This window comes from Oncorhynchus masou, chromosome 28 (assembly GCF_036934945.1).
Source record: "Oncorhynchus masou masou isolate Uvic2021 chromosome 28, UVic_Omas_1.1, whole genome shotgun sequence".
Lineage (NCBI taxonomy): Eukaryota > Metazoa > Chordata > Actinopteri > Salmoniformes > Salmonidae > Oncorhynchus > Oncorhynchus masou.
The window spans coordinates 21528581-21540631 of record NC_088239.1 but is presented as its reverse complement, the minus strand read 5'-3'; the positions used below and the strand labels follow the sequence as shown (position 1 = coordinate 21540631).

The window sequence follows — 12051 nt, the reverse complement described above, 5'->3', positions numbered from 1 at the left end:
CAATTTATTGTTCTGCAATACACCTGTCAATCAAATGATCAATGCATCCAACTGCAGGGCGGTAGGCGTTTTAATAAGGTGGTAACACACCATCAGTGGAGGCTGCTGAGGGGAGGACGGCTCATAGAAACCATGTGTTTGTTATACTTGTGTTTGATATACAAATCCACTTATTCTGCTCCAGCCATTCCCATGAGCCTGTTCTCCCCATTTAAGGTGCCACCAACCACCTGTGACACCATTACTTCTTCAATATACAGTACCAGTCAAAAGTTTGGACACACCTACTCATTCAAGGGTTTTTCTTTATTTTACTATTTTCTACATTATAGAATAATAGTGAAGTTATCAAAACTATGAAACAACACATATGGAATCAAAAAAAGTGTTAAACAAATCAAAATATATTTTAGATTCTTCCAAGTAACCACCTTTTGCCTTGATGAATGTGAAGAGTGTGCAAAGCTGTCACCAAGGCAAAGGGTGGCTACTTTGAATAATCAGGGAGGCAGGTAGCCTAGTGGTTAGAGTGTTGGACAAGTAACCGAAAGGTTGCAAGATCAAATCCCAGAGCTGACAAGGTATCTGCCCTTCTGCCCCTGAACAAGGCAGTTAACCCACTGTTCCTCGGTAGGCCAACATTGAAAATAAGAATTTGTACTTAAATGGCTTGCCTGATTAAATAAAGGTAAAAGCTAATCTAAAGTATATTTTGATTTGATTACTACATGATTCCATATGTGTTATTTCATACTTTTGATGTCTTCACTATTATTCTGCAATGTAGGTAATAGTAAAAATAAAGCAAAACCCTGGAATGAGTAGGTGTGTCCAAACGTTTGACTGGTACTGTACATGTAATGAAAAAACAATTTAGAAGCTCATTTTTAAATGTAGCAATTCAACAACAAACGCTGTTTAGCCTTCCTATATTTTACATAATCTCATTGCTTCCCACTCAGCTTTTTTCCACGTTCAATGAAATTACGTTAGTGGAATAGACGTTGAACTGATGCCTGTGTCCAGTGGGTTGCCTCATTGCTCAAGTGGTTTGCAAGTGGTTTCCATTTTTTCTAATGATTGTCAATTCGTTTGGGTTTTCTTTTTCACTATGCTTTTCGCTCTGTCTGTTTTCTCTACAACCATTTGCAATGCATCAATGCAACAATGGCATGTATCATCACTGGCTAAAGTGATCACACCAATGCACTCTCTATCTTTAACTTTCCCCTAACGGTTCATTTGGCCTAGGCCTATTTTACGTTCAACAGTTAACAATAGCAAGCCTGCTTCTCTCCACGAAAAGGCTATTAAGCACATTTAAAAAATGCATCTCCTTTTGTAACCTGTAGCTTTTCCTGGGATTTCACGTGAAGCGGAATAGTGGAGAGGCTTGCCTAGCCATTAGCCAATTGTGTACGGGAACAGCTGGAAGAGAGTGGCTGGAGATGTGTACCCGAAGTAAGAAGCTAAATATTAGCTAGATATTAGGCCATTCATTAGCTAAATAGTAGGGCTATAAATATTTACATGTCAAAGTACAAGAAGAAAAAGTTTACAGATTATGATATGTCAGATCTATGCTTTTCTCCAGTTGACCCTCAGCAGTCCCGGACACGCAAAGCGCCACTATCGATCAGGCCTATTGTTGTCTGGGGCTCTAAACTGCAGTGAAGTAGGCTAATTTTAATTATCGCTCAAACGTCCTGTTTTGGATGCTTATGCCTGATTATGCAACCATTTGGCTAAATGATGGGTCTATTCTCGACAGTTTACAAGGTCCAGAAAGTTACATTAGCAGGCTACTCATACGGTGTAATTTCATCACACCATATCCCCCTCCTTTCAAACTGCCATATTTTACATTGAGCAAAGGGCAAGTTGAAATCTCTCCTCGATAGGCTAGTAGTAGTAAATCAAATCTCAAATTAAGTGTACAACAAGTTGTTGTCGTCTAGCTTTTCCTGGGACTTCAAGAGCTAAGGAGACAGCAGAGAGGACAGGTGGGTAATTGCGCAAAGGGAACCGGGAATACAGACTAAAGATGAGTAGCCTAAATTAGTATTCAACCCATCATTCGTTGGCTAAATATTAGGCCTAATACCGAAACGAATAGCCTATACTGAAGTAAATAGCCGATACCCAATGAATTTACACAATGAAATATTTTTTAAATCAGATTATGAAATGACAGGGAGCCTGGGAAAGTCTGCTTTCGCAGTCCCCGCGGGGACGGAGCTCGACAATAAAAGTATCATACCTAGGCTATAACAGCAAAATGCATTTCATTTTTTTTCTAGTGTGTAAATCATAATCTAGGCTGTGTAAACTGCAGTGAAAATGCCATTTAAACAACCGCTAAAAAGCACTGTATTGAATGCATGTTTCGTCCGAAATAATAAAGTAGCCTAGGCAACCATTTGGATCGGTAGTGGATCAGTAATGGGTCTTTTCTCGACAGTTTACACCATCCAGAAAGGCACATTAGACTTTAGTGTGTATTTGTCAGGCTGTATCAGCGTTAACAGATAGGTCTATACCATTGGAAAATTGCCTTCTTATGCGCTGTTTGTCATGGATCATTATTCCCCCCACGTAGTCCTATAATTCATGTGGCCAACAATATGCTCACACATGCCCAGCTATTCAGGCAAGTTTAGCCTGTACTCTGCCTCCTCTTCATAGCCCCGTACAAACCATCCTAATCTAGCGAGCTCATATTCTGTTTTGCTACAACACAATGTGAACACGTGAGAGTACAGTGGTTCGTTCGAGGCTCTCCTCTCCGAGCAGCCTTGCGGACCTAGAATCAAGAACGCTTCAATAGAACTTCAATAGAATCAAGAACGCTTCAATAGAACTCGTTTGTATTGGTTGTCAATGACAATGTCTCATCATCGGAGGGACAGGGGAAAAAATCGCTCTGAAAGTCATCCAAACGATAGCTCTTGTTATCGTTCTCCAGTCTTTTTGTAGTTGTCGTTATAGTGTTAACGTCCCTGGCACTTGAATTATATGTATTTTATTTGTATTATTGTTATCGTCATAGTTATCATCCTTGGTGTGGATGACCCTTTAGGGTTAGGGAAAATAGGATTTTTAATGGAAATACATTTTAGGTCCCCACAAGGCATAGTAAAACGTGTGTGTGTGTGTGTGAATGAGGGAAGTAGTTGTGTGTGTGTGTGTGTGTGTGTGTGTGTGTGTTTGTGTGTGTGTGTGTGTGTGCGTGTGTTTGTGTATGTGTATGTGTGCGTGTGTGTCAGTTTGAGCGAAAGGGAAGATTTCAGTATGAGAGGAAATGGGAGATATTCATTGTCTCTCTATTTGAGACATCCTCCTTCTGTGCGATGCTTCTGTCATCTCCCAGAGCAACAAAATAACCTCTTTGTCTTTGAGGAAGGATTGAGACCTAAAGTGCTTTTATTCCCACTGTGAGCTGCATTTATTAGTGACGGGTGTCAGCATCATTGAAAATTGAATGTGTGAAACATTTTGGCAGTATATCCTCACTGTTGACAACAAGGCTGCATGTGTTACATCACAGCTTGAAGGTGACTGTTCTTTGAATTATTTTACATAGTGCACTTGAGCACTACTTCACTTGAGAAATACATTTTTTTTTTTGCAGTGGCTTTTAGGTAGCTGTCCTCTTGGTTGATCTGGGTAGTCGGATAGTTATTGATATACAATGGCAATCTGTTCTATGTTGTGTGGCGTGTCCTGCTGGATTGTATCCCCAACCACTGTGTTGTCATTTTCCCTAATGTGTATTTTTTTAAGAGAACGTGTCTTGCTTACTGTTGGCCCATACGACTTTGCACAGACTTAAACATGAACTACTGGCTTTGCTACGCCGCTGTTTGTCTTACCCTGGTGCATGTACCGTCTGTTGGCCACTAGAGGGCAGTGTTACCATTTGAAATACAAAAGCGTCCTAAGAGAAAACCCAACTAGATCCATCCCATACTGTACTTAGTGATTCTGTGATTCTGGCTCTGCATTGACACAAAATAATTATTTGGACAAATTCACTTTAAAAGTCTCTAATGTCGTGCATTGTCACTTAAATATTGTATTCTCTCCACAAAGGTGTCTCACAACTCTCTCTCTCCTTTCCTCTTCACCTTATTTTCAAGTCTTTCATTCAGTTTGCCTCAGCTCATAGACGCCGTCTATTTTTGTCACCAATTGCCTGTCGAGTCATTAATAAATGAACAGCCTTTCATTAGTGACTATGAACATTGTGTCACTGTCACATACTGTATAATGACTTGATCATGACAACAAAGTCATACGCAAGGACAATAATTTGATTCAAAGTGATGGATACTTCTTCTTCATCATCTGTCAATCTTGCCGTCCCCGAGCTCAACTCTGCCCCTTGACCCACCGAAAGGAAGAAAAGGAATGTCGAGCTTCATCTGTTATCCTCAATCCACTTGTTCCCTGCTGGAGATTACACACATCACGGAGCGAAGAGAGCATTTCCTTTTTTGACAGGGGCACAGCAGTAGGTAAGGGTTACCTTGGGGGGAGGCCCAAGCCATGTTGTCAGTTCTCTAATCCCCTCTCATCCCCTGTAAGCTTTCCTAAAATGGACCTGGTATAATCCGCTCGTACTCCGACCTATCGCCTCTGCAATTCTCGTTGAAATACTCATAGAGTAGGATGGGTTCGACATAGTGGCACCCTTTATGCTGCACGGGTGCCTTCTGTTGGCTGAACGTTTGGCTACGTTCTGAACGCCATGTTCTCTTAACTTCCTCTTCTCTTCCTCTTCTGTTCCTCTTCTGTTCCTCTTCTGTTTCTCTTCTCTTTGAGGTATGTCAATTCATGGAAGTGCTTAAGAATAGTGATGTATCAGCAGAGTGGACCAGTACCGGTTGGAGTCTCGGCTTTACTACTCATCCAGGGTAGCACAATATAGTTGTGTTGCACATCAAATACAGTCTGACAACCAGGCTAGAGTGTGCTGTGGACCAATTGCATGACTCGTATTGTGCCAAACGCACCCAAATCTTGAAAACAAGTCCTGTCAGTGTTAGAACTGCACTAGATTATCGGGTTATAAATGTTGTATTGACTTCTGTGGTTTTCAGCCAGCTGGCCACCTGGATAAGTGAGTTTGTCCCCTGATTACATTCCCATTCATCTTTCAGGTATTAGCATTGAGAGCTGGGGCTGTATGCCTTGGCATGGTACGGAACAAATAGGCCTCAATGTAACCTAACACATATACTCTTACATATACGTAAATCACTCATGTTCCAGGCATTTAAAGAATCAGGACACACACGTGTAGCCGGTCCACAGACGGCGTCTTAGGGTGGATTAGTCCTTTTAAATGGGATGAAAAAAAGAGAAAGCGTAGTGAATTGAAGTCAAATCCTCTTCCCGACTATTTTTTTAATCCTCTGTGTGTGTGTGTGTGTGTGTGTTTTCCTGAATGTAGCCTATGTGTGAGATTTAATTGTGTTTTTGTGGAGGGTACAGTGTGTGTGTGCATTAGTGGCCAGAGAAGGAGATAGGATCTACTAGGATTACTGTATAAACCCTCGTGTCTGTCCGTAATAGATCAATTCATGAAATATTGTATTACATTGCATCTTATATATTGGGATGGGCCAGTACCCGAAAGGTTGCTGGATCGAATCCCCGACCTGACAAGGTAAAAATCTGCCCTTCTGCCCCTGAACAAGGCAGTTAACCTACTGTTCCTCGGTAGGCCGTCATTGTATATCATAATTTGTTCTTAATTGACTTGCCTAGTTAAAAAAGGTTGAATGAAGAAAATAGATCAAATGGTGCAAAGACAATTGAGGGTGCAGTGAGTAGTTACAAAGGCAGTCGCAGCGTAATAACACACTGTCCAACATTACCATGTTGCTATGTCACACAGTCTGTATATCAAATAACTCTAGTTTGTTATGTGTAACTACTGTGTAAAAAAAGTGCCATGTGTCCTCTGATCAGATTGTTAAAATAAAAGCACACATGCCATCTGCACACACACACACACACACACACACACACACACACACACACACACACACACACACACACACACACACACACACACACACACACACACACACACACACACACACACACACACAGAGAGAGAGGGAGTGAGCCAGATGATGGTTGTGTGGGAACCTATAATCCTCAATACAGTTTTCCCTGTTTTTATCCGTGTGGGTGATTACACAGAGGTCCAATCCCTTCCATGGGCCACACTCCTGTGGTGTGATGGCTCAGAGATGGATGACGGGTGGGCAGGGCGCTAGACTGAACACACACTCGTGTGCCCACAACACAGTACATTACTCTTTAGACTGCCGTGGCTGCTGTCCACCTTGCTAACCCTGTATGCCAACACCAACCCAGCTCCAGTCACCGACTACCGACCAGGTAAGGGTAAGGGTAAGGTAGGGCAGGATAGGATAGTGTTTTAAGAGGAAGGAATAGTGATGATTTGTCTTGGAAGGCTGTTGAGAAATGAGAACCTTGGATTTATGTTTCACACGTGCAGTACAGTTGAAGGCTTCTTGCATAGAATTAGGAATTAGAACTAGAAATTAGTCATTAGAAATTAGAGTCATTTTATAGGATCTCTATGGTTCCTTGTAGGTTTGAGGAGGAGCAATTGATATACATGACGTACCGGTGGGGTCACTGTACTGTGTCTTTTTGGTGGGGGTATCAGTTACAACCTTGTTGATGTTTTCATACTTTGAATTAATAAAACAATGTTGATTGGATGCCTGATTCTTACTGTATTCATGAATGAAGCTTGATTTTGGCTGAATGAGAATCAGACTGGCAAGCGATCCATGTTTCGGAGTGTTTTGGCTGTTTTAACAGTGTAAATACCAGATGCTGTGTTGGTAGAAAAGGGCTTTATGCCTTAACTTCTTTCTGAGCTGATAAAAGTACAGTATTGAAATGTCCACAGGGTTACTGCTGACATCCGCTACAGGCGTTAAAACCCAATCAACATGTTGCATTTCATTTCATTTAACCCTACTGAAACAGTCATTTCTTCCAACCCTACTGAAACAGTCATTTCTTTCAACCCTACTGAAACAGTCATTTCTTTCAACCCTACTGAAACAGTCATTTCTTTCAACCCTACTGAAACAGTCATTTCATTCAACCCTACTGAAACAGTCATTTCTTCCAACCCTACTGAAACAGTCATTTCTTCCAACCCTACTGAAACAGTCATTTCTTTCAACCCTACTGAAACAGTCATTTCTTTCAACCCTACTGAAACAGTCATTTCATTCAACCCTACTGGAACAGTCATTTCATTCAACCCTACTGAAACAGTCATTTCTTCCAACCCTACTGAAACAGTCATTACTTTCAACCCTACTGAAACAGTCATTTCATTCAACCCTACTGGAACAGTCATTTCATTTAACCCTACTGAAACAGTCATTTCTTCCAACCCTACTGAAACAGTCATTTCTTTCAACCCTACTGAAACAGTCATTTCATTCAACCCTACTGGAACAGTCATTTCATTCAACCCTACTGAAACAGTCATTTCTTTCAACCCTACTGGAACAGTCATTTCATTCAACCCTACTGAAGCAGTCATTTATTCAAACCTACTGAAGCAGTCATTTATTCAAACCTACTGAAGCAGTCATTTATTCAACCCTACTGAAGCAGTCATTTATTCAACCCTACTGAAGCAGTCATTTATTCAACCCTACTGAAGCAGTCATTTATTCAACCCTACTGAAGCAGTCATTTATTCAACCCTACTGAAACAGGGCTCTGTAGGTGGACAGCTACATATGGCCATTAAGTCTGATTTCATGCTCAGTAAAATAGATTTTTCACGCTCTTGTGAAGTGAAATCACTGTGGTTGTCTTATGTAGGAATGTGCTCAAGCAAATCATGCAATGAAGTGAATTTCTACGTGTGTGTTTATGCATTACGTATTCTCTTTTTTCCATCCCACTTAAAAAGACTAATCCACTCTAAAATTCATCCTGCATTTACAATCCCCTGTATAACTTAAGTCATTTCATATACAGGAGAACATTCGGCGGGGGGAGGGGACTGTGTGTGTGCGTCGTTATGTGTGTCAGTGTATGTGTGTTTATGTTTTGTGTCTCTCTCTTTCTGTCTCTCTGTCAGGTGGGTGTTTCCTGTGTCTGGTGGATGTGGTGCCGGTGAAGAACGAAGATGGCCTGGTGATCATGTTCATCCTCAACTTCCAGGTCATTTCAGACGACAAACAGCCCAACCAGGACCTCAACCACAAGCTTCCCCCCTGGCTCCCCACAGGTAACCCCAAGCTGCTCCCATGCTCCCCACAGGTAACCCCAATCTTCCCCCCTGGCTCCCCACAGGTAACCCCAAGCTTCCCCCCTGGCTCCCCACAGGTAACCCCAAGCTGCCCCATGCTCCCCACAGGTAACCCCAAGCTGCCCCATGCTCCCCACAGGTAACCCCAAGCTGCCCCCATGCTCCCCACACGTAACCCCAAGCTGCCCCCATGCTCCCCACACGTAACCCCAAGCTGCCCCCATGCTCCCCACACGTAACCCCAAGCTGCCCCCATGCTCCCCACAGGTAACCCCAAGCTGCCCCATGCTCCCCACAGGTAACCCCAAGCTGCCCCCCTGGCTCCCCACAGGTAACCCCAAGCTGCCCCTCTGGCTCCCCACAGGTAACCCCAAGCTGCCCCCCTGGCTCCCCACAGGTAACCCCAAGCTGCCCCATGCTCCCCACAGGTAACCCCAAGCTGCCCCATGCTCCCCACAGGTAACCCCAAGCTGCCCCCATGCTCCCCACAGGTAACCCCAAGCTGCCCCATGCTCCCCACAGGTAACCCCAAGCTGCCCCATGCTCCCCACACGTAACCCCAAGCTGCCCCATGCTCCCCACAGGTAACCCCAAGCTGCCCCATGCTCCCCACAGGTAACCCCAAGCTGCCCCCATGCTCCCCACACGTAACCCCAAGCTGCCCCCATGCTCCCCACACGTAACCCCAAGCTGCCCCCATGCTCCCCACACGTAACCCCAAGCTGCCCCCATGCTCCCCACAGGTAACCCCAAGCTGCCCCATGCTCCCCACAGGTAACCCCAAGCTGCCCCCTGGCTCCCCACAGGTAACCCCAAGCTGCCCCTCTGGCTCCCCACAGGTAACCCCAAGCTGCCCCCTGGCTCCCCACAGGTAACCCCAAGCTGCCCCATGCTCCCCACAGGTAACCCCAAGCTGCCCCATACTCCCCACAGGTAACCCCAAGCTGCCCCCATGCTCCCCACACGTAACCCCAAGCTGCCCCCATGCTCCCCACACGTAACCCCAAGCTGCCCCCATGCTCCCCACACGTAACCCCAAGCTGCCCCCATGCTCCCCACACGTAACCCCAAGCTGCCCCCATGCTCCCCACAGGTAACCCCAAGCTGCCCCATGCTCACCACAGGTAACCCCAAGCTGCCCCCTGGCTCCCCACAGGTAACCCCAAGCTGCCCCTCTGGCTCCCCACAGGTAACCCCAAGCTGCCCCCTGGCTCCCCACAGGTAACCCCAAGCTGCCCCATGCTCCCCACAGGTAACCCCAAGCTGCGCCATGCTCCCCACAGGTAACCCCAAGCTGCCCCCATGCTCCCCACAGGTAACCCCAAGCTGCCCCATGCTCCCCACAGGTAACCCCAAGCTGCCCCATGCTCCCCACACGTAACCCCAAGCTGCCCCATGCTCCCCACAGGTAACCCCAAGCTGCCCCATGCTCCCCACAGGTAACCCCAAGCTGCCCCCATGCTCCCCACACGTAACCCCAAGCTGCCCCCATGCTCCCCACACGTAACCCCAAGCTGCCCCCATGCTCCCCACACGTAACCCCAAGCTGCCCCCATGCTCCCCACAGGTAACCCCAAGCTGCCCCATGCTCCCCACAGGTAACCCCAAGCTGCCCCCTGGCTCCCCACAGGTAACCCCAAGCTGCCCCTCTGGCTCCCCACAGGTAACCCCAAGCTGCCCCCTGGCTCCCCACAGGTAACCCCAAGCTGCCCCATGCTCCCCACAGGTAACCCCAAGCTGCCCCATGCTCCCCACAGGTAACCCCAAGCTGCCCCCATGCTCCCCACACGTAACCCCAAGCTGCCCCCATGCTCCCCACACGTAACCCCAAGCTGCCCCCATGCTCCCCACACGTAACCCCAAGCTGCCCCCATGCTCCCCACAGGTAACCCCAAGCTGCCCCATGCTCCCCACAGGTAACCCCAAGCTGCCCCCTGGCTCCCCACAGGTAACCCCAAGCTGCCCCTCTGGCTCCCCACAGGTAACCCCAAGCTGCCCCCTGGCTCCCCACAGGTAACCCCACGCTGCCCCCCTGGCTCCTCACAGGTAACCCCAAGCTGCCCCCCTGGCTCCCCACAGGTAACCCCAAGCTGCCCCAATGGCTCCCCACAGGTAACCCCAAGCTGCCCCATGCTCCCCACAGGTAACCCCAAGCTGCCCCCTGGCTCCCCACAGGTAACCCCAAGCTGCCCCTCTGGCTCCCCACAGGTAACCCCAAGGTGCCCCCTGGCTCCCCACAGGTAACCCCAAGCTGCCCCCATGCTCCCCACAGGTAACCCCAAGCTGCCCCCATGCTCCACACATAACCCCAAGCTGTCCCCATGCTCCCCACACGTAACCCCAAGCTGCCCCCCTGGCTCCCCACAGGTAACCCCAAGCTGCCCCCTGGCTCCCCACAGGTAACCCCAAGCTGCCCCCCTGGCTCCCCACAGGTAACCCCAAGCTGCCCCCCTGGCTCCCCACAGGTAACCCCAAGCTTCCCCCCTGGCTCCCCACAGGTAACCTCAAGCTGCCCCCTGGCTCCCCACAGGTAACCCCAAGCTGCCCCCCTGGCTCCCCACAGGTATCCCCAAGCTGCCCCCCTGGCTCCCCACAGGTATCCCCAAGCTGCCCCCCTGGCTCCCCACAGGTAACCCCAAGCTGCCCCCCTGGCTCCTCACAGGTAACCAACCCAAGCTTCCCCCCTGGCTCCTCACAGGTAACCAACCCAAGCTTCCCCCTGGCTCCTCACAGGTAACCAACCCAAGCTTCCCCCCATGCTCCCCACAGTTAACCAACCCAAGCTTCCCCCCATGCTCCCCACAGGTAACCCCAAGCTGCCCCCCTGGCCCCTCACAGGTAACCCCAAGCTTCCCCCCTGGCTCCCTACAGGTACAGGCCTCTCCTAATCTGCTCTGATCTCTCCCAATGTCATATTGTAGCTGTTCTCTGAATTGATTTGAATGGAAAACATTAATTTAACCCTTGTCTTAAGGGTCAAAAATGACTTGCCGCTATGTTTAACAGCAGAGAAAATCCCCTAAATTATATTTTTTTCAACTTGAAATTTGATGACTTTTCCTAGAGTGACCCCAACATTAGAAAAAGTGAAACATAGCCTTTGTTCATATTTCCATGAAAGCTGTACAGCACCAGGGCACAAAGATTGTTTTAGGGGCATTTTAAGACACACATACACACTCACATACACACACAATGAGAAATTGAGATTATGTGTGCTACTGATTGAACTCAGCCAGCAGCTCCTGAAGAGGAAGATCCCCATGGTTGGCACAGTTAGAAAGAACAAGCCTGAGCTCCCCCTGCACTCCTCTCAACAAGTTTGCCTCAAAGTTTGCCTTCACCCCCACCACCACTGTAGTTTCTTACCTCACAAAGAGGAACAAGAATGTGGTCCTCCTGAGCACACTCCACAAAATGGCTGAGATCAGTGATCGTGAGGACAGGAAGCCAGCCATCATCCTGGACTACAACCTCAACAAAGGAGGCATGGACAACATGGACAAGGTGATTGGAACTTACAGCTGCAGGAGGATGACTGCCCGCTGGCCCCTGGTCATCTTCCATAACATCATTGATGTGTCCTCATACAATGCCTTTGTGACATGGAACATGATCAACCCTACCTGGATGCCTGATAAGCCGAACAAGAGGAGGGTGTTCCTGGAGCAGCTGGGAAAGGCACTTGTAACCCCACACATTCAAAGAAGGGAGTGCCTCCC

The 12051-nt window shown here is 47.5% G+C and overlaps 1 protein-coding gene across 1 annotated transcript in view; it reads left to right on the top strand.

Annotated features, from left to right (window-relative positions):
• LOC135517354 (potassium voltage-gated channel subfamily H member 2-like) overlaps positions 1-12051 on the top strand; it is a 286040-nt gene that overhangs the window by 154676 nt on the left and 119313 nt on the right. The window contains exon 2 of the mRNA XM_064941574.1: positions 8159-8308. Within this exon, the coding sequence (XP_064797646.1) occupies positions 8159-8308 (150 nt within the window). The remainder of the gene's footprint in view (positions 1-8158; positions 8309-12051) is intronic.